Below are 25,867 nucleotides of genomic sequence, written 5' to 3'. Positions count from 1 at the left end.
GTCTCCTTATCAGGAATTCACTGGCCATATTGAGAAAACCCATATCTGAGTCTCTGTCCCAAGCTCCAACTATGGCTACCACATAAGGATTTTCATACAAGAAAAAAATACAATGAATTAAATCTTGAAAATTTTTTTCTTAGATACATAATTTTTCAAATTTCATACATGGAATATACTTTCACAGGAAAAAGTATACCACTGAAATGTTAAATACACACACACACACACATTTTTGTTTAGTTTTTAGACAGGGTTTTTCTGTGTAGCCCTGGTTGTCCTAGCTTGCTATGGATACCAGGCTGGCTTTGAACTCACGGACATCTGCCTGCCTTTTGCCTTCCAAGTGCCGGAAATAAAGGCATGTGCCACTACCATGCAGCTACATACACATATACACTTTTTAATGATTCTTGTATTCATACTAACATAAAAATAGCTATATATTCTTTATAATTATAATTCTCATATAACAAAAGCTAAAACATTTACAGATTAAATTGAAAACAAAAAATATAAAGCCAATAAATTCAAATTACCTTTATTTAGTGTAACAAATGAACTGATTTGCACAAAGAGAAAAATGTTTTAAAAAAAAACAAGAATTTGGTTTACTAGCAAATAGCTGTAGCTGCAGATTCTATTCTGTTCTTAAACTGTTTGAGTATTTTCTTTTTTGGTTTTCCAAGATAGGGTTTTTTTTTTTTCTGTATAGCCTGGCTGTCCTGGAATTTGCTCTGTAGACCAGGCTGGCTTCGGAACTCACAGAGATCCACCTGTCTCTGCCTCCCGAGTGCTGAGTTAAAAGGTGTGCACCCCCACTGCCTGGCCTGAACATATTTCCTTTAACAATGTCAAAAATGCTTATTACGTATGTATCTTGAATTCTCTGGCTCTTGGGCCGTTAAGTGGGAGTCCTCTGAGAATAACTTTAACAAGGTTAAACTGCTTTTAATAATCACTCCAATTGCCTTTGCATCTGGACAGGAATATTTTCACTACTTATTTGCTATTGGACACACTGGAAATGAACTCCTGTAAGAGCTCCACTTAAGAGTGCCACAGTGTAATGGTACTGGCTCCTGGTACTAAACTTTTCTGGGTGATGCAGACACTGTCATGTCTAGAGCAGACAGGACATTATGTGTACAACAGCAGTACACCATTTTCCCCATCTTCATAAAGTCTGTGGTCTATACTGTCATCGGCTTTACTTTCCAGCTTAGATTTTAACTTTGAATACTTAACGCTGTTGTTGATGTGCATCTCACTCTCTTCGTGTTTACTAAGAATATGGGACAGATGCTGCCAATCTCTGCACCCATTCTCATTTCTCAGTTGATTTTTCCCTTCCCCAAACAGTCTGCAATACAGGCAGAACACCGCATCTTTGGAGGCTGAATAGAGCAGCCAGGACCTGGAGGCCTTCTCACCACTGGGAAGGATCCGTGTGTAGTACGTTTCGGAAAACTTCCTCCCCGTGTTGTCCTTTGGAAAATGAAAATTTCTTATTTGAGGTGGATCATTTTTGACAAGAATATCACGTTGTTTCATATTCAAGATCCGGGGCCAGGAGCCTGGATCTGAAGATAGCACACCTGACATACCAGAGTCTGAACTCCCGTCTCCCAGGTGCTCTTGAACTGTATCAGGCATGGCTGTCTCAGGGGCTGAGTTCACATGTGACTCCTTCGATGTGTCTAAGTTACATTCTGCTGCAATTTCTATTACCTCTGAAATCTTCTCCTTTTTTTCTGGTATTTCTCCTACTTTCTCTGAAAGTGTACTTGATTCATATAATCGTCTTTCATTTTCTTCTCTGACAGCATTCCTTTTTCTATTTTGTAAAAGTGACATTTTTGATTTTGTTTCCATTATCTGTAAAGAAATAGAGATTATAATTTTATTGACATTTAAAAAACTGAAATACATAAATAAGATCAGGCAATGGCTCACAGTTAGCTATCAAAGAAATAAGGTCTATCAAGATCTGCACTCAGTGTACAAAGATACATGAAGCAGTGCACTCATACTGCTAAATATAAAACCAAGCAGAACTAGGCAGAGCACACCTATCAGGACGCTGCAACTGACAGGCAGAAGTGGAAACATAGGGACACAGTGAAAAATAACAACTTCACGAAAGCTCTGGTGGGAATGAAACAATGTGCGTTGAATTGGGAAAGAAGTTTGGCAATTCATCTGACACTTTTGAAACATGATCCATACAGACAAGGTATATTAAAAAAAAAAAAGTATAAAGTCAGGCATTGGTGGGCATGCCTTTAATCCCAGCATTTGGGAGGCAGAGGTAGGTGGATCTTTTCAGTTTGAGGCCAGCATAATCTACAGAGTAAATTACAGAACAGCCAGGGCTATGTAGAGACACCCTGTCTTGAAAAACCAACCAACAAAACAACAAACAAAAAACTAAGCATAAACTGGCTAAGACAGTAAACACCTTAAATCCCAGCACTAAGGAGGCAGAGGCATGCAGATAGTGTTGCTTTTGAAGAGGGCCTGAGTTCTGTTCCCAGAACCAATGTTGTACAGCTAGCTCCTAAATGCCTGTAACTCCAGCTCCAGGGGATCTGATGCCTTCTTCTTACCTCCACGGGAACTGCCATCACATGCACACAATCTCACACAATCACTCACACTCACACACACACACACACACAATTAGGGGCAGGGCTGGAAAGAGAACTCAAGAGATTAAGAGCACTGGCAGTTCTTTCAAAGGTCCTGAGTTCAGTTCCCAGCAACCACATGGTGGCTCACAACCATCTTTAATGAGATCTGGTGTCCTCTTCTGACCTACAGGCATGCACGCAGGCAGAACATTGTGTACATAATAAATGAATCTTTTAAAAAAATATTAAGGGGGGCTGGAGAGATGGCTCAGTGGTTAAGAGCATTGCCTGCTTTTCCAAAGGTCCTGAGTTCAATTCGCAGCAACCATATGGTGACTCACAACCATCTGTAAGGCGGTCTGGTGCCCTCTTCTGGCCTGCAGGCATACACACAGACAGAATATTATATACATAATAAATAAATATTTTTCTTTTTCTTTTTTAAATTAAGGCTAGAGAAATTCCATAAGCAGTTAAGTGCACTGGCTGGTCTTCTAGAGGATCTGGGTTTGATTCCTAGACTCACATGGTAGCTTCACATCTGTCTATAACTACAGTTCCAGAGGAGCCAACATTCTTTTCTAGCCTCTGAGAGCATCAAGGATACATATGATGCACAGACAAACATGCATGTAAAACACCCATATACATGAAATAGTATTACAGAAACAAATGAAACAAGGAATTACCTCTTTATATTCACTGGCACAATTCTGGCAGCAGAAGCTCTTTTGCTGACCCGAAATCAGAACCTTGTGTCCAGTATTCTTGGGAATATACTTGCCACACTGTTCACAGCAGTTCATTATTAGACCATTAGTCAGTCTGTATTCATTAAAGCAATTGTTACTACACAGTTTATGTGTTACACTGTTAATACTGATTTCATGACGAACCTAAAAGAAAACAAAATTTCTTAAGATAGTATTTTACAATTTATTGCCCTACAGTATTTGAATCTCTTTAAAATATTTGGGAGGGCCGGGCGATGGTGGTGCACGCCTTTAATCCCAGCACTCGGGAGGCAGAGGCAGGCGGATCTCTGTGAGTTCGAGACCAGCCTGGTCTACAGAGCTAGTTCCAGGACGAGCTCCAAAGCCACAGAGAAACCCTGTCTCGAAAAACCAAAAAAAAAAAAAAAAAAAAAAAAAAAAATATTTGGGAGGTGGATGAAGGGAATCATCAGCCATGTGTAGAATGTGTCTGTGCATTTAGCAGTAAGGTGGTTCTAAAGCTGTAACTAAAATACATTTATGTCTTTCATTTGAATGGCCCCCAGTTACTCAACATCAGATTTAGCTAATGAGGATAATATAAAACAAAGGACTGCCTGAATAATATCTGGTTCCTCCTCTTGAACATGTATCCAACTATTTACCCCACACATTCTTAGGATCTGTTGCTTTCTTCATTGTCCTTAAATTACTGAATTACAATTAATTCCACAGAAATAGACACGTACTTTCTACACTATGAAAATGATGTATATCTATCTCTATGCATAAATATATTTTGAGGGGAGAGACAGGTCTCACTATTATATAGCCTTGGCTCTCCAGGAACTCACTATATGTAGAGCAGTTTGGGCTCAAATTCAGAGATCTCCCTGTTCCTGTTTCTCAGATGATGGGATTAAAGGTGTGCACCACTACTCAGTGGTAAATCTTTTTAATAAACAGAATTCTAACATCTTAGTAGTTTCTCCAACCTAAGAATCTAGAATCTAGACATTATGTAGATGACAGAGCTTACAGTGGGACTTAAAACTCAGCACTATGCCTATGAGCCTAAATAGTAGTTGTATAAAGAATCAGACCTCTCCTAACTTATTACACATGATACATCTTGACTTTGTAAAAACTTCTTTTCTGAGATCCTGGTAGTATTCACAGGGAGACAGAGATGCAGTATAAAATTCTGGTGAGGACTTGCTTGACTCCACTGGAGGAATAACCGTTGCTGTCTTCATAGGAGAATCTCTGTAACACAAGGGAAAACAAACGTCTTACGATCACCATGATTTAAAATCCACTCTCAACTTTACTTCCACTATATTCCCTAAATAATACAGAAGAAAACTCAAGTGTAAACTCTCTAGAAATGCACAGAAGGCCAGGCAGTGTCGGCAGACGCCTCTAACCCCAGCACCTGGGAGGCAGAAGCAGGCAGAGGTGACTTTGAGGGCAGTCTTGTCTCAGAACAAGTTCCAGGAAAGCTAGGCTACATAAGGAAACCCTATCTCAAAAAAAACAAAACAAAACAAAACAACAAAAGCACTAAAATTCTTAGCATTCTAGAAAGATTTAAAAATGCTGTTCATTGGGGCTAGAGACAGCGTAGTGTTTAAGGGCATTGGCTGTACTGGGTGGTGGTGGCACACACCTTTTATTCCAGCACTTGGGGCAAGTCAGGCAGATCTCTTTGAGTTGGAGGCCAGATACATGAAGAAACCATCTTGAAACCCTGACTCCTCCCCAAAAAAGGGTACTGGTTACTCTTGCAGATGACCTAGGTTTGGTTCCTGGCACCCACATGGTGGCTCACAACTGTCCATAACTCCAGTTCCAGTGAACCTAGCGTCCTCTTTGGGCCTCTGAGGAAACCAGACATGCACAGAGTATACTGAAGACACAGGCAAAACACTCATACACATAAATAAATTCTTTAAAAAAAAAAAAAGCTAAAACAGGCAAACAAACTAAACCATTGGTAAGAAAAAGCAAAACCAATGGTGCTAAGCAGATGGCTCTTGGGTGCATGTGCTGCTGTAGAGAGAACTTAAGCCTCCATGGGGCAGTTCAGTACCAGCTGTTAACCCTAGCTACTGGGTGATGCAACATCTCTGAATTTTGGGGCATTTGTACCTACCTACCTACACACACACACACACACACACACACACACACACTCTTAAATTTTTTTTTCTTTATTTTCATTTTTATATGTATCGTTATTTTGCCTGCATGTATATTTATCACATGGATGCAATGCCCATTGGGGCCAAAAGAGGGTGCTGGATTTCCTGGGACTGGAGTTAACTATAGTTAACCTGGATGCTGGAAAAATCAGAGCAGCCAGTACTCTAAAGCACTGAGCCATCTCTACAGCCCCATAAAAATAAATTTGAACCTGGCGGTGGTAGTCTAAGCCTTAAATCCCGCACTCGGAGGAAAAGAGGCAGGTGGATATCTGTGAGTTCGCTATGTGAGACGAGCCTGGTCTACAGAGCAAGTTCCAGGACAGGCTCCAAAGCTACAGAGAAACCATGTCTCAAACAAACAAAATTATATATATATTACATTAAAAAAATAAGCCGGGCGGTGGTCATACACCTTTAATTACAGAGAGGCAGGCAAATCTCTCTGAGTTCAAGGTCAGCCTGGTCTACAGAGTGGTGTCCAGGACAGGCACCAAAGCTACAGAGAGAAACGCTGTCTCAAGAAAAACCTAAAAAAAAGGGGGGGGGGGCGCAATCATAGCACCTAAGAGAAGGGAACTAAGTACCCCAATTTTTAAAAACCTGAAAATGGGGGCTTGGGACTGGAGAGACAGCTCAGTGGTTAACAGTGCTGGCTGCTTTTCGAGAGGTCCTGAGTTCAATTCCCAGCAACCACATGGTGGCTACAGCATCTACAGTAGCATCTGATGCTTTCTTCTGGTATAAAGGTGTACATGCAGATAGAACACTCATATATATAAATAAATCTTTAAGAAAATAAAAAACAACTTGAAAACATCTCTGCAACATCTACAAGTCTAGCTTACAATTGTATCCAGAGTATTTGTTTATATTGGTGGCATTAACCCACATGGAGAAACACTGAGGTCTGCTTACTTTTTACAAGCTACATTCCGTGTCTTTCGAGTCCGTTTATGAGAGAAAGAAGAAAGGCAGGTGGTTGAACAAAAGAGGTGAGCTGATCCTTTTCGTTGATAAGCTGTCTGCCCCTTCTGTAGAGGATTTTTGCAGTTTGCACAAGTGATTTTAACAGGCTTAGTAAGATGCTGGTTTGAGGGCTGGAAATTCTGTTTAGGAAGTGAGGCCACTGGTGATAAAGAATCCATTCCTTGTTGTTTCTGGTTACGAGGAAATGATGCTGACTGGGAAATCCAAGAATCTTAAAAGCAAAATGCGTAAGAAAAAGTCATAGAATAAATAAAAATATACATTAGGACACATTTGAATTTAAGGCTTTAAGAGACTCAGAAGCATGTGGTTAAGGTAAAATAACTTTACAATCAATCCAGCATTCCTCCTACTGTTCAAATGGGTATGAAATGTTTCCCGTGGGTTCACCTGTTTCCACAATTGTCTCCATCTGGTGGATACAGGGCCTACCTGGTAGAGACAGGGGCTAGGGGAAGGGCTTTCCTGTTATATACTGAGATTATACCTAATTCCCTAGTGCTGTAAGGAATAAATGGAATACATACCAACTGTAGAGTAAATAGAAGTTACACTGGGATCACTTCCTCTGCTTACTTAACTTAAACAGCCAACCAGACTTAAGCAGCAGCAGGAAAAAAACAGCAATTTTTACAAGATTTGTCATTGCTAAGACTATGGGGGAATAAATCCTCAACTACCAAAATAGTTGTGTTTTGTGGACTTACTGATACTTAAGGGAAGCACATTTTTACATAATTAGGAAACAAGGATATCATTTTTTTAAAATTTATTTAACTTTTATTTTATGTGCATAGGTGTGAAGGGGTCAGATTCCAGGGAACTAGAGTTTCAGGCAGTTATGAGCTGTCATGTGGGTGCTGGAAATGGAACCCTGGTCCTCTGAAGAACAGCAGTGCTCTTAACCGCTAAGCCATTTCTCCAGGGCTAAGATACCATTATTATATTGCCTAAGATGGTAATTTATCTGATAAAAAATCACTTTAAGTTTGGCACATACGTAAAGTGTGTACAATTTTACAAGGCAAATATTTAAATTCCTAAATAAGAACTTCTGGCTGGGTATGGTGTTGCAGAGGCCAACATGACTGGCTGAGCTCTAGAACGGCTTCAGTTCTGTATATCCTGCCTTTAAATAAATCAGTTAATTTACCAACTGGGAGGGGGGAGAGGGAAGTATTAGTGTTTCTATTCTACTTAAAGTCTTAGTCAAAATTTCTTATGCCACATGTTCGGGATGTATTTTAAGACTGGAAGAAGCTGTCTTAAGTCATTGTTCTATTGCTGTGAAGAGACATTATGACCAAGAGAAGTCTTTTTTTTTTTTTTTTTTTGGTTTCTCCAGACAGGGTTTCACTAGTTTTAGAGCCTGGCCTGAAACTAGCTCTTGTAGACCAGGCTGGCCTCGAACTCAGAGAGCTCCTCCTGCCTCTGCCTCCCAAGTGCTGGGATTAAATGTGTGCGCCACCACCGCCTGGTTCCAAGACAAGTCTTATAAAAGAAAGCATTAAATTAGGTGCTTGCTTACAGTTTCAGAGGGTTAAGCCCATGATTATTAAGGCTGGAAGCAGACAGGCATGGTGCTACTGGACCTTTGTGAGTTTGAGGCTCTCCTATTCTATATAGTGAGTTTCCAGACAGTTAGGAGCTATAGTGAGACCCTGTCTCAAAAACACAAAACAAACAAAACCACACCACACCACACCACACACACACACACACACACGGGAAATTAAGACCTAGAGGTTAGACAGTTCATCCAAAAGTTTAGCAAGCAGTAGAACCACTGTAAAATCTGTGGCCATTTCTTCCACTGACTGAATTCAGTTAATCTGACTACATAGTTTGCTCTAGGGATTGCAAGATTCCATTTCCCATGTGCTAGGATTTTAGGTAGGCTGCCACACCCACTCAGTTTTTATGTGGAGTCTAGGCATTTGAACTCTGGTCTCCATGTTTAGGCAGCAAGCATTTTATTAATCTTTTTTTTTGTTTCCTTTTTGGTTTTTTTGAGTGTTTCTCTGTTTAACAACCCTGCTGTCCTGGAACTCACTTTGTAGACCAAACTAGTTTCGAACTCACTGAGATCCACCTGCCTCTGCCTCCCAAATATTGGGATTAAAGGCATGGGCCACTACCGCTCCTTAGGCAGCAAGCATTTTACCTATGAGCTATCTCCCCAGCTGGATATTTTATTAGTTTTTATCTTATTCCTAATTAAGTTTCAGGAGAAACAGTAATTACCTAGTTACTAAAAGTACAATGCCTTTGAATCATCATGGGGGGAGGGAATGGGGAAGGAGGGAGGAGAAACTGTGTGATTGGAGTGTAAAATAAATAAATTAAATTATTAACTAGCTAGAAATGTTTATAAAGCAAAACAAAAAAACACAAGGATGACAAAAAAAATTCTATAGATTTCTTTCGGAGGCAACAGAATCCCACCGTGTAGCCCTGGTTGGTCTCAAACTTGCTATATAGACCAGGTTGATCTTAAATGCAGAGATGCACCTGCTTCTACCTTCCCACTGTTGGAATAAAGACCTGTGACGCTGCACCTGGACTTTTTCATCAGTTTCTTTAGATAAAGCTGCATGTGAAAACAGCTACCCATGAAGTAGGTGCTAGGGTTACAGGTATGCACCACAAACCTAACTTTGAGTTGTTAGGTCCTTAAAAGTCAACACCCTAAAAAAAAGCACTAAATATCAAACCGCATATTTGTCCCCTTCTCAGCCACATACATAACTTTAGAAAAGCCCTAAGAGTCACTGATTCAGCCCTTAAAAACAGTTAAGACATACATTACTTTAGATTTTACAAAAATTACCCTCTCCAAATTCCAGATACAAGACTTCAAAAGTATATTAAGGGCCAGGCGGTGGTGGCGCACGCCTTTAATCCCAGCACTCGGGAGGCAGAGGCAGGCGGATCTCTGTGGGTTTGAGGCCAGCCTGGTCTAGAAGAGCTAGTTCCAGGACAGGAACCAAAAGCTACGGAGAAACCCTGTCTCGAAAAAAAAAAAAAAAGTATATTAAGTAACATTATCTTCATATGAAAGCCAATAAATTATTCTATATAGAACATAACAGATATGAGTTCTAAAAAGAACAGCGATGGGAGCTGAGATGGCTGGCATAACTAGTAAAATGCTTGTCCCACACTGTGCAAGCATGAAGACCTGAGTTTGATCTCCAGTACCCACGTGAAACTAAATAAATCAAGTGGGAAACAGAATAAAACAAACAAAAGGCAGGCCAATGAGATGGCTTAGTGGGTAAAGTCACTTATAGCCAAGCCTGAAAACTCGACTTGCATACTCAGATCCCATACAGTAGGAGAAAACTGATCACTGCAAGCTGCCCTCCTGACCACTACATGAGCTGTAGCAAACACGCAAACGCAAACACAGACACACAAACACACACTATAATCTAAAATTTTCTTTTTAAATTAAACCAATAAGACGGGCAGTGGTGGCGTATGCCTTTAATCCCAGCACTTGGGAAGCAAAGGTAGGCAGATTTCTGTGAGTTCTAGGCCAGCCTGGTCTACAAAAGCTAGTTCTAGGACAGGCTCCAAAGCTACAGAGAAACCCTGTCTTGAAAAAAAAAAAAAAAATATATATATATATATATACACACACACACACACACACACATAATTTTTAAGACATATAGATAGATAAGAGATGGAGAGAGAGAGAGAGAGAGAGATTAAGCCAGTAATGGTGGCACATACCTTTAATCCCTGTACTCAGGAGACAAGAGACAGGAGGATCTCTGAGTCTGAGGCCAGCCTGATCTACATAGTGAGTTTCAGAGCAGCTAATGATTACATAAGGTTAAAAAGGAAAGAAAAAGATCTCTGAGTTCAAGGCCAGTCTTCTCTACAGAGCAAGTTCTAGGATCGCCAAGATTACACAGAGAAAAAACAAAAAAGGAGCATTTATCTATAACATCATTGTTTGGAAGACAGAAAAATAGATCCCTGGGGCTTGCCAGGTAACCAATCTAACTGAACTGGTGAGCTTCAGGGTCAGTACAAAAAAAAAACTATTTCAGGGGGCTGGAGAGATGGCTCAGTGGTTAAGAGCATTGCCTGCTCTTCCAAAGGTCCTGAGTTCAATTCCCAGCAACCACATGGTGGCTCACAACCATCTGTAAAGAGGTCTGGCGCCCTCTTCTGGCCTTCAGGCATACAGACAGAATATTGTATACATAATAAATAAATAAATACATACATACATACATACATACATACATACTATTTCAAAAAATAAGGTAGAGACCAAGAGAGGAAGACAGCCCTGACTTCCAGGCACATGAGTACAGACTCACAGAAATCTAAATGTACTCAATACAAGGCAAATAATACAACTTACTGCTTACCAGGATTGGGATGTGCTGCACACCTTCCATTCTGGAGCGCATCTGCTACATCCAGCCTACCAGGATTAAAAGGTCCTACTCCAGGCTTGGTCTGTGAAGTTAAAGATGAGGATGTTTGTACATTAACACTAAACCCGTGAGTGACATCTCCTAAGTTGGTAGTGATGTACAATCTTTACGTTCCCTATCTCACCTGCTTCTAAAACTGTAACATTAGAATTAGTAAACTCTGTAGTGATACTATTAGTACCCATTCCTGAATTTACCTTACTTCTTGATAGACTGGAAATGAAGAAATCCAAATTTTTGGTACTGTTTTTGTTTCCACGAGGTCCCCATTCAGTAAAATTGGTAGGATTTTTCTCCTCCCCTCCATCTGTTTCTGTGTCCCCTTCATCATCAATAACAATCGTTTCACATATATTTCCCTTCTGAGATGTAAAATCTCTTAAAGGAGGAATTATGGAGTAATTTCCTTGTGGATTTTCATGTTTTGAAGATGCAATTACAAAGTTTCTTTCCTCAGCTACTGCTGGAGCACAAATTGGAGGCTGTATTGATTCAACGAACACAACATCATCATCTTCCACTGGTGAGCTTCCAGATGCACTGGCTGAAGAACCCACATCTGTGAGGTGAGCCGCCATGGCCAATTTTCCTAGGAAGGCATGAGCCTGTACCGTCAACTGATCTTCCCACTGAGTGTTTACCCACACCGAAGAATCTGTAAGAGACAGAAAGGAGCATTTTCATTTTACTGTAGTAATAGCACTGATAAAACTGTAACAAACAACTCAAATGATACTCATTCTATTTTCCTGTTCACCACTTTGTTAAATTCTACTTCTGGTGTTTGATGGGAATTATGCAATTTGATGCTAACAGTGCTTGCTCACTTTATGCTACTCTCCACTTACAACAAAAATAGCCTAGGCTTTCTTTAAATTTAAAATAACAAAGTTTGCGCTGGAAAGATTGCTTGGCGGTTAGGAGTTTGTATTGTTCTCTTACATAAGACCCGAGTTCGGTTTCCAGCACCTCTATCAGGAGGCTCACACCTGCATTTAATTCCAGCTCAGGGGTTGTGACACCCTCTTTCTAGACTACACAACCACCTACATCCACAACTGCACATGTCCACATAGACACACAAGTAAAACAATAAACTTGAAAAACAATATCAATATATATATATATATATATCTCAGCCAGGCATGGTGGCACACACCTTTTTGTTTTTTAAAAAAAATGTATGTTTCTTTTTTTTTCTAATTTCATTTATTTGGTGTTTTTTGCTTGTTTGGTTTTGGTTTTTTGAGACAGGATTTCTCTGTGTAACAGTTCTGGTTGAGATCTGCCCACCTATTTATATATTTTTTAAATGTATAAGTACTCTGCATGTATACCTGTAGAACAAAAGAGGGCATCAGACCCTATTATAGGTGGTTGTGAGCCACCATGTGGTTGCTGGGAATTGCACTCAGGACCTTTGAAGAGCAGGTGGACCTTTGCTCAGCACTTGAGAGGCAGAAGCAGAGGCAAGAGGATCTCTTGAGTTTGAGGCCAGTCTGGTCTATATAGCAAGTTTCAGAACATTTAGAGCTAAACAAAGACCCTGTCCCAAAAACAAACAAACAAACAAAAAAACGCAAGAAAACAAAAACCAAACTAAAGCTGGAGAGATGGCTCTGTGGCTAAGAGTACCACGCTGCTCTTCTAGAGGACCAGGGTTCAAATTGCCAGCACCCACATGACAGTACACAACTATCTTAACCCATCTCCATTAATCTGTGTATCGCCAGGAGGCTGTGACATTGAACTTACTGAGATCCGCCTGCATTTGCCTCAAGTGCTGGGATTCAAGGCAAGCGCCACCACTGCCTGGTTCAGAAACCTTTCCTTTATTGAGATTCTCTACTAACTGATGCGTCTAGCTTGTTGACATGAAACCATTCAGTTACTCTGCTCAAAAGAGAAAAGTTACTGTTTGACCACTTAGTTATACTACACTGAGCAAGTTACTACATCTCACTGAATTAAGTTCTCTGGATTGTAAACAAAATGGGGATATAAAACAAGAGTATAGCTTAATATGTTCCAAGACTGACGGTAGAACCTTATACATGCTAGGCAAGTGTCATACATCTAGTCTACATCTCCAGCCCTAGATGTTTTAAATCTTGACGGGTTACTGTTCTCTGATTTTATTTTTCCAATAGAAAATTTTACCTATAAACAGTAATATTTTTTAATAGGATACCTAGCTAATAGATAAAATGGAAGATTCTGATTTTTTTCAACATAGTGAAAACTGCCATTAAAAAATGAATCAGAGTTTGTGTGGTGCACTTCCTTGATCCCAGCACTCAGAAAGCAGAAGCAAATGTATCTCTATGAGTTCAAGGCAGCATGGTTTACTTTGAGAGCTTCAGGACAGCTAGGACTACAGAGATGCTGTCTCAAAACAAATAAAAAAAAAATGAGTTGCAGCATTAGGAAGGTTGGGAACCACTGACTTACCAAGTTCCAGGACAGCTAGGTCTGGATAACAAGATCTTGTCTCAAAACCAAACAAAAAAAGCAAAAAAACCATGAAATGGTAAAGTCTCTAAATGTATACTGGCAATGTATAGGCAAATACTTTAAAACTTCTATCTCATGAGGTCCAATGAAACTGTGGATATATGATTAACAAGTGGTGCCTCCCAGCATACCAAAAAGGTCTGCTGACCTCCGGGCCTTAGGTGCCTGTGGATCTTCTCTCCTCTCACCCTGACCCCACCCTAAACCTCGAGGCTTCCCGTCCCAAGTTCTCATTCCTATATAACCTGGCCATTCTGGCCATGTGCCCTCTTAGTCTCTTCTCTTTGGTCCCCCTCCAAGTCCATGATTCAAACCATTCTGAAGGCCCTGCTCTGGACTATTACAGATGCCTCTGCCTGTACTATCCTCAAGGCTACAATAAAAACCTTCTCCTCAACCATACCTTGAAGCAGTCACATCCTTTGTTCATTCAATGTTAAGCTTTACAGTTGTTTAGACCTTGGGTCAATTTAATTTTGTTATGTGGTGCTTTTATATGAAAATTTAAAAAAGAATAAAAATTGGTACATGCTTTCAGTCAGACTGGCCTGTAGGCAAGTCTGTAGGGCATTTCCTGGGTTGTTGAATAATGTAGGAGGGCCTGGCGCAGTGTGGGTGGTGTCACCCCAGGAGCAGGTGGTCTTGGGTTGTAGAAAACAGGCATGGGGAACAATCAAGCAAGTAGCTAGAGTTTCTGCCTTTAGGTTCCTGCACCAACTTCCCTTCATGATGAACTGTAAATGTAAGATAGTGAGAAGAAAAACGCAGTTGATAGCAGCCTGACTTGTGCAGTTTCAAAGGGAAGCAAAGGCTGACATAGTCATTTTTTCCCCCTCCTTCCTTCTTTTGGTTTTTTGAGACAGGGTTTCTCTGTAGCTTTGAGGCCTGTCTTGGAACTAGTTCTTGTAGACCAGGCTAACCTCGAACTCACAGAGATCTCCTGCCTCTGCCTCCTGAATGCTGGGATTAAAGGAGGGCACCAGGCTCTCTCTTAGCTTTTAAGAATGGAGACTGAACTGTGTGTGGTGTTGTATTCCTTTGATCCCAGCACTCACAAAGCAAGGGCAGGAGGATTTCTGAGTTGGAGGACAGTCAGATCTATACAGCAAGTTCCAGGACAGAGAGGGCTACACAGAGAAACCCTGTTGGATGTGGGTTGCTAAGGGAGGTGGGAAGGAGACTAGGGAGATGGAGAGGCTCAGCAGTTAAAAACACTAGTAACTCTTGTAGAGGGGGGGGGTGTAGACAGAGAATTCTACTGTCTGATACTATACCCTACATCGGACAGGGGCTAGATAGATAGATGTTCAGCAGTTAGGAGCATTTGCTGCTTTTCCAGAGGACCAGCATCCAACTGACCCTACTGGCAAAGACCTGTAACTCCAGCTACAGCAGATTCAACACCTTCTTCTGGCTTCCTCAGGAACACAAAGACAACACACACACACACTAAGTATTTTTTAAAAATAAAAAGATACGTCTAAGAAGTACTACATGAGAGATCACAGAGGCTACATGGAGAGAAGGTTCAGTGGTTAAAATAAAAGCCTTTAAAACAAAAGCCTTTAGCACTGGCTGCTCTTCCAAGGGTTTGACGCAGCTCACAACCTGCTCTCCAGTTCCAAAGGATCCCCTGCCCTCTTCTGGTCTCCTTGAACACTGCATCCAAATGGCACAGACATACAAGCAGAACACCTATACATGGGAAAGAAAATCTTTCAAAAAGGGAACGAGCCGGGCGACGGTGGCGCACGCCTTTAATCCCAGCACTCGGGAGGCAGAGGCAGGTGGATCTCTGTGAGTTCGAGACCAGCCTGGTCTACAGAGCTAGTTCCAGGACAGGCTCCAAAGCCACAGAGAAACCCTGTCTTGAAAAACCAAAAAAAAAAAAAAAAAAAGGGAACGAACTGTAATTCGCTAATTTGCTCTTCCTCAGTCTTAAAGCATTTGTCAGTAATTTTTTAGGTATTTAACTTTTACTTTAAAACCTCATTTTAATGAATTCGAGCTTAGTCTCATTAAAGAATTCTAAAAAACAGCAACGTTAGTGGTACTTACGGGTGTGACTCTTGCCATAGATTGCACTGGCTCGGCTTTCCGGCCAGAGACCACTCACTCAAGCAGCAATTTTTCGAAGTAACAGAAAAGCAAACTTCATATGCAATAGTCTATCCTAGTAGTTTTAAAAAGGAAAGATACGCAAAATGACTCACAAAGGAGATGTTTTCCTTACTTCACCAGAATGGCTTGAAGGTTCTAGAATAAGAAAAAACAACAACAAAAGCCTTTAGCACCAATAGCGAGGAGGTAGCACCAACCCTGACCACCAGAGGAGTCAGTATAAAGGTGAAATCATTCCAGAGCTTTTCTAGCAACTTCTCCAAATAAACAGAGACCAACTACTAAAAAAAATTACAGCAAATCAAGCTCGATCTAGTCCTTGCAGTTTCAGAATTAGGAAGAGTGCACAGCAGCGCAGAAGGATAAGCGCGTCCTCCAAGCCAGCAAGGGATTCGAATCCTAGTTCTCCCATGTCCACCCTGCGTCACCGCCACCAATTAAGTACCAAGAAGGTGGAAGGTGTTCAACAACTGATTCCATTTGCCGCAAGCACTTGCCCGGGACCTAAGATTCCTACGCCTCTGGAGACCACGACATGCACAAGTCAGACATAAGAAATTGATCCACTAAGACTAGAAGCTGCTGCACAGCGCGGTGAGAGGAGAGAAAGAAAATATGCCGCAGGACTTAAGCGGCTCCCCCCCACCACAGAAAACTTGGAAGCTAGATCAGACAGACGAGGTGAGAGTGCAGCCACTAGGTGGGAGGGTCTAACGGGCTCCTCACCCGACTGCCCACCCGCCCACGCGCTCACCCGCCCACAGCAAGGAAAGGAAAACACCCCGAGACCTCCGGCCGCCGCCACCCCCACCCTGCGTCCCCCCGCCCCAGCATCCGCCCCACCCAGACGCTCCCGCGCCCCTCAGCCTTCGAGTCGCACGCGAAGCCGCCCGGGACATGAACGCGGCCCCCAGCGCACCCCGAGGCCCCGACGCAGCAGCGCCGACACCGGCCGCCGCGGGCTGCTAAGCCCGGGTCGGTGGGAGGCTCCCGAGGCTGCCCTCACCCATCTCCGCCTCCCCAGTCGCCCCCGCCTCCGCCTCCTCCTCCCGAGGCTGCGCTGCTCCCAGCCACCCCCACTCTCCGCGGCCCTCGACAGGAAAGACAGCGGGGATAAGCCTCACCCGGTTCTGGCTGCAGCTCCGCGGAACGAACCTCCCCTCCCCCGGCCCACCCCCCTTCGGCGACACGCACAACTCCGCTCGGTCCAGTCCCGGCTTTAGCGCTGGTGAGGAGGAGGTAGAGGAGGCGGCGGCGCGGCGGAGCCCAGGGAGGCCCCGCCCTCCGCACGCTCATTGGCTGCTGGCGAAGGCGGCCCGGAGTGCCTCGGGCATGTCCATTGGCTCCGTCGGCCTTCGTTCAGGGTGAGGTAGTCAGACCGGCTGTCCGTCAAAGCTCGGCCACGCCCTCGTGCCTGCCGTTCCCTCCCCCCCACCCCACCCCCCCGCCAGCCTCAGGCTTAGCCCTCCCTCCTCCTCCCTCCCTCCCTCCTCCCTCCCTCCTTCGTTGCCCCCGCCCCGCCCCGCCCCCACTCGCCGGGTCCGCCGGGGTCAGGAGCCCGAGAGGCGAGGCCCGCGGTACGGATCGCCGTGCGGCCTCGGGGCGGAGGAGTCTTCGTCGAGGCTTCCCGCGGGGCCGGGATCGGGCCACCGGGCATCGGCCTCCAGACGGTCGCCGCGGTCCCCCGCGACTCTGCCCGAGGAGCTACGCGGCCTCGATGCCCCGGCGTCCTCCCTGTCCAGGCCGCAAGACCCGGGGAGACGGCCGAACCCCGCAGTGCCTGCGGCGGGCCGAGGGGCCGCGGCTGCAGGGGACGGGCGCGCTGGCGGCCGTGCGGGCACTTCCACCTTGCCTCGCCCGTGGGAATGGTCCCCCACCTCCGCCATGGCTGCGGCGGGAGGAGACGTCGTCCTCCATTTTGTGGGATCTGTTGGGACAACTTGGTGCCCATCAGAACCGAACCCCGTGGGGCCGGGAAACTTGGCCCGGAACAGCCCCGACCGCGCTCTGCCTGCGGCCGTGCCCTCGGCGGCTAAGGGCCTGCGCGCCTAGGTTGCGGCCGGGCCACACGACGGTGCGCGCCCCGGGGACCCGGGCTGTCCGGGCTCGGCCATCGGTGCCTGGCAGAGCGCGCGCTCCCGGGCCTGCCCAGCGCCTGTGCCCTACATTGACGGGGCCTCGGCCACCCGCGCCTTTCGCTCCTCCTGCCCGACGTGGCCGCTTGGGCAGCGACCTTTGCCCGGGAGCCCCTCTGGGCGCGTTTGGAGCAGAGCCGCGGGAGGGTCTTTTGTTCGTCGTCTACACCTAGTCTGGTGGTTTGTTTGGTTTATAGCTGATGTTGTTGCATTAGATCGAAGTAGTGTTTGATAGACCAAGTTGCTGTATGGTCTATATATGACTATACATAATATATGGCTATATAATATATATATTATACACAGTTTTTCACTATCTAGCATAGTCAGGCTTCAAACTATAGATCCTTTTCCTGCCTCTGGAATGTTGGAATTGTAAGAATTACACCACCGCTGTTTTGCTTTTGCCTCACGTACGATTTCAAAACAGATCCCACATCACCGGACACGTGCCTATAAAACCAACATTCAAGGGGTGTAAGTAGCAGGATCAGTCAAGGCGCCCTGGGACATCTGGCATTGTCTCATATACAGGAAGCTGGGGAGGAATAAGATAGAGAGACGTCTCAGCGGTTAAGAGTGCATACTGCTCTTAGAGACTACCAGGGTTTGCATCCTCCTGTGGCTTTTTCCAATTGCCTGTCACTCCAGTTCCCGGAGAGCCAGTGCCCTCTACTGGCCAACCTACGTACATAGGTGTGTGCATACATACAGGAACGCATTTATTGCATGCATACTTTCAATGTTTAAAACCCATGTCCAATCCCCTCCCCCCTTTTTTCTGAAGTACGATAAAAGCACATTTATGCAATGACAAGCATATAGACCTCTAAGTCATGCTCTTGTCTATGTATCAATGGGAGGCTGAATAAGCCTTTCTGATGCTTTACATCGTGGACATTCCCAACATCAGTATTTTATTTAAGTCTTCAACTACTGTTTGAACATAAATGTGATAATCATAACATTTCAATAATTGCTGAAGATGATAACCATCTTTTTATGTTTAGGCGTTTGGAAATACGAAGCTGTAGGTACATTGAGTTGATACACAAAAGCTCCTGGAGAGATTTAATGTTAGGTTTGCGAGCTACAAGTTGTGTATTTTCTGAAAGTCCATCTCCCCAATATTTAGCATTAGTATTGTGAATAATTAAACTTTAAAGTACGTTTTCCCTAGTAATTACAAAAACAACAACTGTTCCTTTATGCTGATATGTTTAGTTTGATGGTACTATACAAGAGTGCCACACACAGTAAGTTAGAACTACAGTTTATTTGACTAATGGATTGCTGTAGGAATTCCTACAGCCAGTAGCCTTTAAGTTACGTGCCGACTTAGGCATGGCCTTTTATTACTATAAATGCCCATGTAAAGTGCACGTCTGGCCTCTGTTCCAACTGCGGTATTCAGTTGCTGTTCCCCATTCATGCCGAGAACTGTAACCTGTGAGTCTACCCCTAAATAAATAACCCTCTATGATACTCAATTCTGAGCTACTGTGGGATTTCTTTTAAGTGTCCCATCTTCATCTGGCACCCCACAATGGGCGTGTTGTAAGAGGCAACCACTTGTTTCCCAACCACTGGGCAGTTTAGACCCAAAAATAATCCCACAGAAACTATATTGTTTAAATCACTGCTTGGCCCATTAGCTCTAGCTTATTATTGGCTAGCTCTTACATATTAATTTTGTTTGTTTGTTTTTGTTTTTCGAGACAGGGTTTCTCTGTAGCTTTGGTGCCTGTCCCGGAACTAGCTCTTGTAGACCAGGCTGGCCTCGCACTCCCAGAGATCCGCCTGCCTCTGCCTCCCGAGTGCTGGGATTAAAGGCGTGTCCCACCAACGCCCGGCTCTTACATATTAATTTAACCTATTTCCATTAACCTGTGTATTGCCGCAAGGCTGTGGCTTACTGGATGAAGTTCTAGCATCTGTCTCTGGTGGAGCTACATGGCTTCTCCCTGACTCCGTCCTTCTTTATCCCAGCATTCAGTTTAGTTTTCTCAGCCTACCTAAGTTCTGCACTATCAACAGGCCAAGGCAGATACTTTATTCATTAATGGCAATCACAGCATACAGAGGGGAATCCCACATCAATGGATTTATTTATTTATTTTTGGTTTGTCAAGACAGGGTTTCTCTGTGTAGCCTTCACTGCTCTGGAATTCACTCTGTAGACCAGATGCCCTCAAACCACAAGATCTGCCTGCCTCTGCCTCCCAAGTGCGGATCAAAGACTTGCACCACCACTGCCTAGCTAATGGCTTTAGAGACTAGAAATTTCAACAGTGAGCCACATCTGGTGTGCAACTCTTAAGTGTCATAAGTGCTAGATAGAGAGGGCAGGAACTGAGCACTACAGAAAATCACGTCTATAATGAAGCCACTCCTTCAATAACTGTTTGACTCAGGGTTTCTCTAGAAGTCCACCTAAAATGGTAGAAAGCTCATGATCCAGACATCTCTCAATGTCCTGATTTCCTTGGCAATCTCAGCAGCAGATAAAATTTAATATGTATTTTGGAGGGAACATTCAAAGTATAATGGAGATTTGAAAATCTGAGACCATGTTTTTTCATTACTGATAAGTGATAAATTTAATGTCAGGTGGTGCACACTTCTTTATTTCCAGAACTCAGTAGGCAGAGGCAGACATATATCTGTAAGTCTAAGGGCAACCTGGTCTACACAGTGAGTTCCTGGTCCACAAGAGCTACATAATGGACCCTGTTTCAAAAAACAAAACAAAAGCCACAAAACTTTTTAAAAATCACAAAGACTGGGGCTGAGAGATAGCTCAGAGGTTAAGAGCACTGCCTGCTCTTCCAAAGGTCCTGAGTTCAATTCCCAGCAACCACATGGTGGCTCACAACCATCTGTAATGAGATCTGGTGCCCTCTTGTGGCCTGCAGGCATACACGCAGAAAGAATACTGTATACCTAATAAATAAATAAATATTAAAAAAAAAAATCACAAAGACTCTATTAGAGAAAACTTCAGAGACAGTTTGATACAGCTAAATTAGACTGAACTTTCCATTAGCAACCTGCATTTAGAATCTTTCGTGTGTGTTGATGCATGTCCATAGCACCAGCACTTGGGACCATGAAGCAGAAAGATTGTGGGTTCAAGACCTACTAGGGTTTCATAGACTCTGTGTCAAAATGACAAAAATAAATTAAAAATGTATAAGATAAAATTTTCACAGTAAGCCCCAGGCAGAAAGGCACATGCTTGCAACCCAGACCCTTGAAGACTGAGGCAGGAAACTGGAATGCTGATGTCATGCCTGCGCAAAGGAATGAGTTCTTGTTTCAAAAATAAAATGTGTTTCCTCAGGAAAATACTGAAATGTTACAAGAATTAAAAGATAGTAGTTAACATAGCACATAGGAATTTTGGATATTATGTTTATTAAACATTCCAGAAGTAAACCCTGGATTTGATGTGTGGCAACATTAATAAAGTTGTAGAGGATTTTCTAGAGTGGATGAACGACACAATTCAGAATGGAAGAGCACTTAATTCAAAATAGGGTAATTAAAAGCAAATCCCTTTCCCAGGACAGCCATGATAACATCAAATGACCCTGCTTCAAAAACAAACAAACCCCAAACAAATCTTTACAACCATGTCCAAATGGCAGACTATCCAAGCAGAGGAAGAACTGTGTGCTTTGAGACAGGCTCTTACTTTGCAGCCCAGGATGATCTGCAACTTGTGGTACTCCTGCCTCAACCTTCCCATTCTAAATTGACAAGTGAATGCACCACACCAAGCTAAAAGAGTTAGGGAAGAAATGATAGAATTACAATCATTGCAATCTCATGAAATGCAGGCAGATCTCTGTGAGTTTGAGGTCAACCTGGGCTAGAGTGAGTTTCATGACAGCCAAAGCTACACAGAGAAACCCTGTGTTGAAAAACAAAAAAATATTTAGGGAATAGAGAGATTACTTAGCCATTAAAGGCACCTGTTACTTTTGCATAGGTCTCAGTTTCAGTTCACAGCACCCATATGGCCACTCAAAACCACTTATAACAGTTTCATAGAATTTGACACCCTTTACTGGCTTCTAGCAGTCTTACAAAACACCCATACACATTTTTTTTGTTTGTTTTTATTTTTTGAGACAGGGTTTCTCTGCAGCTTTGGAGCCTGACCTGGAATTAACTCTTGTAGACCAGGCCAGCCTCAAACTCACAGAGATTTGCCTGCCTCTGCCTCCCAAGTACTGGGATTAAAGGACTATGCCACCATTGCACTTCTGCATCTTTTTTTTTTTTCTGAGTGTTGTTATGTTATTCAGGCACTTATTATGTAGCCCTGGCTATCTTGTAGACCAGGCTGGTCTTGAACTCACAGAGATATGCCCTGCCTCTGTCTCCCAAGTGCTGACATTAAAGGTGTGTGCACTCACACTCCGCATTTTTTTTATTTTTTTTTTATTTTTATTTTTATTTTTTTTTTGGTTTTTCGAGACAGGGTTTCTCTGTGGCTTTGGAGCCTGTCCTGGAACTAGCTCTGTACACCAGGCTGGTCTCTAACTCACAGAGATCCGCCTGCCTCTGCCTCCCGAGTGCTGGCATTAAAGGCGTGCGCCACCATCGCCCGGCTTCCGCATTTTTTTTAAAAAATTATTTTTTAAATTATTATCTTTTTGTTTATGTGTGATTTTTCGAAACAAGGTTTCTCTATAGCTTTAGAACCTGTCCTAGAACTAGCTCTTGTAGACCAGGCTGGCCTCAAACTCACAAGATCTACCTGCTTCTGCCTCCCAAGTGCTGGGATGAAAGGCATGTGCCACCACTGCCTGGCTTTATAAAATTATTTTTATGTGTGTGAGCATGTGTGTGTATTTGTGTCTGTCCAGAGAAGCCAAAAGAAGGTATGAGTTCTTCAGGAGCTGGTGTTACGGGTCTTTGTGAGCTGCCTAATATGAATGCTGGGAGTGGAACTCAGGTCCTCCAGAAAGTCAGCACTCTTTCTTTTTCCTTCAGATTTTCAAGACAGGGTTTCTCTGTGTAACAGCTCTGACTGTCCAGAACTCACTTTGTAGACCAGACTGGCCTCGAACTCACAGAGATCCACCTGCCTCTGCCTGTGCTACCACCACAACTGAAGATCAGCAGTCTTGACTCCTGAGCCATCTCTCCAGCGTCAAGTTATGTTATGTATTTTTAGTTATATACAGTGTTCTACCTGCATGTTGGATGAGGGCACCACATCTCATTACAGATGGTTGTGAGTCACTCTGTGGTTGCTAGGAATTGAACTTAGGATCTCTAGAAGAGCAGCCAGTGCTCTTAACCTCTGAACCATCTCTCCAGCCCCAAGAGTTACTTTATTTTTGATTATGTATATGGCTGTGTATGTGTGTGCACATGCATGTGGTACCCACAGGGGTCCAAAGAGAACATCGGATCACACAGAGAGGGAGTTACAGGTAGTTGTGAGCTGTCATTAGTGGACACTGGGAATCAATTTCAGGTCCTCTGAAAGAGCAGCAAGTGCTCTTAATCCCTGAACTCTATCCAGCTCCCAAAAGTCACTTTTAAAAAAAAGTTTATTTTTCACAGGTTCTTCTCTGTCCCTCAGTGTCTGTGAGGGATTGATTGGATGCAGGTCCTGACTTGTGAAAGAAAGTCCACCGCATGCCCCAAAGCAAAAGCAGCAGAGTGTTTGCTTCGAGGTTATGCACATTGTCCTATATACCTTGAATCATCTCTAAATGACTTATAATAGCCAGTACAATATAAATGCTATGAAAACAGATGCTAGACTGTGTTGGTTAGGGAGTAATAACATGGAAAGGCTGTATAAACTTGAGATAGGTACATTGCTTTCTCTGTTTTCCATTTGGTTTAGTTGAATCCACAGATTCAAACTAAGCAAAACCTAAGGATATCAAGGGCCAGATGTACTGCGGTGAGCATGAATTTTAAACACGATCCAAAACAGAATTCAGGAAGTGATGATTAAACAAAACCATGTGTGCATACATGTTGGAAAATGTGTTGAAACATGTTGAATAATTAATTACTTGCAGAAGTGAATAATCACTTAAGTTGAAGAGAATTAAGATGACCCCTATCAAAATAAAACATGTTGGTAATCATTGATTCAGTGGATTTTGTTTGTTTGTTTTGGGGGAGGTGGATTTTGGAGCAGGGTTTCTCTGTGCAACTTTGGAGCCTGTCCTGGCACTCATTTTGTAGACCATGCTGGCCTCGAACTCAGATATCCACCTGCCTCTGCCTACCAAGAGCTGGAATTAAAGGCGTATGACACCACCGTACATCTCATTGATTCATTTGGTTTTTTTCTTAAAGATTTATTTATTTGTTTGTTTGTTTGTTTATTTATTTATGTATGTATATGAGTGTTCTATCTGCATGTACACCTTTATGCCGAAAGAGGATATCAGATGCCACTATAGATGGTTGTAAGCTACCATATAGTTGCTGGGAATTGAACTCAAGACCTTTGGAAGAGCAGCCAGTCCTCTTAACTCTGAGCCATCTCTCCAGCCCCCATTGATTCAGTTCTTTTTGTTTTGTTTTGATTTGTTTTACTTTTGAGATAGGGTTTCTGTGTATAATAGCCCTTGCTTTCCTAGAACTCTCTTTTTAAATCAGACTAGCCTTGAATTCACAGAGATCTACCTGCCTCTACCTCCCAAGTGCTGGAACTAAAATTATAGGCTTCCTCCGCCTGGCTCATTAATTCAGCTTAATACCAATGGATAATAAAGACACTGATCATTGATAAAAATGTTTATGATGGTTGGACCAAGCTGATAGAAAGAACCTGGATCAGTTATGAATTTATTGCCACTCAGCACTAAATTTGTTTCTTTTGCTACATTTTTTTAAAAGTAGATCTGGGTCAGGCAAGATGGTTCCAGGTCCCAGGATTTGGGAAGCACAGGTAGGAAGATCTCAGTAAGTTCTAGGACAACTAGAACTACATATCCTACCTTCTCCCTAACACAGTAGGGAATTTAATCAAAGTAATTTTATTAGAGTAATCTCTGCTTAGTGGAAAACATTGGCCTATTCCAGGGACTAAGTCTGATATCTCTTGGGGGCCATTATTCATCCTGCTCAACTTGGTTAGTGAGACATGAGAGTGCTCTTGAAAATATATTTTTAAAATTACCTTATACCATTAGGACAACTATTCTATGTGCTGTTTCTCTCTCTCTCTCTCTCTCTCTCTCTCTCTCTCTCTCTCTCGTGGGCACCAACACAACAAAGAAATCATTCCATTCATGTCCAGGTTCATGAACAAATGAGTTTTCTTGGGTTATTATTCAGAGACATCTGTACACTGGGAAGCTCTACCTGGATCATGACTGACTTCAGCAGCAGTGTACTGTAGGCCCATATTTCTGTATGGCACAAGAGCCATTAGCCCGGTCTGAGCTGATCACGTAACTCTGCAGACAAGCTGTCTCTGTTTAACAATAGCCAGGATGTACTGCTCCTAGTTTCTTTTGTTATAATGTAGATTACCTGAGAAGAGATGTTGGCTGAAGCTGATGACTTAAGAGTTAAGAGGTTTGATGCTTCCTCCCTTTGTAATTTGGAGGATATCTTATAGAGATGCTAATTCATGGCCTACCTGACTGCTAGCATACAGGTACATGCGGATGTGACTTGAGTCCAGGCACCGTTGTTACTAGGATACAGCCTAAGGTGTTTTCCTGCTCAATTTATGTGATGATATATAAGCTGTTTAGAGAATAAACGAGAGATCTTCGGAGAGATCCTCCCCCTTCCTTGATGACCATGTAAGCTGCGTCTGCTTATTCCTCGCGACTCCGTTCCAGTCCAGTTAGGGAATCTATGTTGGACCCACACAGCCCCCGACAGTGTACCCTGGAGAGTTCTCACACCCGTGGGGAGAGGACTTGGTGAAGCTCCTTGGTGTCTCACGAGCCACACCCCCACCCCATCATCAGGTGAGAATTTTATTAGTCCATATCATGTGTGAGTTATTACAGCTGCAAGTCAGGTTACATCCTACTGAACTGCTCTTCCAGAAGACTTGGGTTCAATTCCCAGAACCCACATGGCAACTCACAGCTG

The 25,867-nt window shown here is 43.1% G+C and overlaps 1 protein-coding gene across 5 annotated transcripts; it reads right to left on the bottom strand.

Moving 5' to 3' along the window:
- Nucleotides 1-516: 516 nt before the first annotated feature.
- On the bottom strand, nucleotides 517-16,836 carry Zmym5 (zinc finger MYM-type containing 5). Of its 5 annotated transcripts, none has more exons than XM_041634250.1 (8): nucleotides 16,760-16,836; nucleotides 15,728-15,770; nucleotides 11,198-11,655; nucleotides 10,932-11,022; nucleotides 6,469-6,751; nucleotides 4,450-4,612; nucleotides 3,323-3,529; nucleotides 517-1,878 (listed from the first exon to the last, which is right to left on the bottom strand). In XM_041634250.1, exons 3-8 carry the CDS (start codon nucleotides 11,576-11,578, stop codon nucleotides 1,141-1,143), a joined length of 1,863 nt encoding a protein of 620 aa, XP_041490184.1. In that variant the 5' UTR covers nucleotides 11,579-11,655; nucleotides 15,728-15,770; nucleotides 16,760-16,836; the 3' UTR covers nucleotides 517-1,140. The 5 variants fall into 5 exon arrangements, with proteins under 5 accessions (XP_041490184.1, XP_041490187.1, XP_041490185.1 ...); XM_041634253.1 differs by lacking the exon at nucleotides 15,728-15,770 and adding an exon at nucleotides 15,573-15,687 and having other exon boundaries at nucleotides 16,760-16,769; XM_041634251.1 differs by lacking the exon at nucleotides 16,760-16,836 and adding an exon at nucleotides 16,555-16,728.
- Between the last annotated feature and the right edge of the window lie 9,031 nt (nucleotides 16,837-25,867).

This window comes from Microtus oregoni, unplaced genomic scaffold (genome assembly GCF_018167655.1).
Source record: "Microtus oregoni isolate MIOR12 unplaced genomic scaffold, Mior012 000045F_ref0000178, whole genome shotgun sequence".
Lineage (NCBI taxonomy): Eukaryota > Metazoa > Chordata > Mammalia > Rodentia > Cricetidae > Microtus > Microtus oregoni.
Note: the sequence above shows the minus strand (reverse complement) of the source record. Positions and strands in the feature narration are given on the sequence as shown.

Coding starts and splice junctions, on each gene's coding strand:
- Zmym5 (XM_041634250.1), bottom strand. CDS start 11,578: ATGGCGGCTCACCTCACAGATGTGGGTTCTTCAGCCAGTGCATCTGGA. Junction 6,752..10,931: donor TGCAGCACATCCCAATCCTG/GTAAGCAGTAAG, acceptor TTTGCTTTTAAG/ATTCTTGGATTTCCCAGTCA. Junction 3,530..4,449: donor TGTGTAATAAGTTAGGAGAG/GTCTGATTCTTT, acceptor GTTTTCTTTTAG/GTTCGTCATGAAATCAGTAT.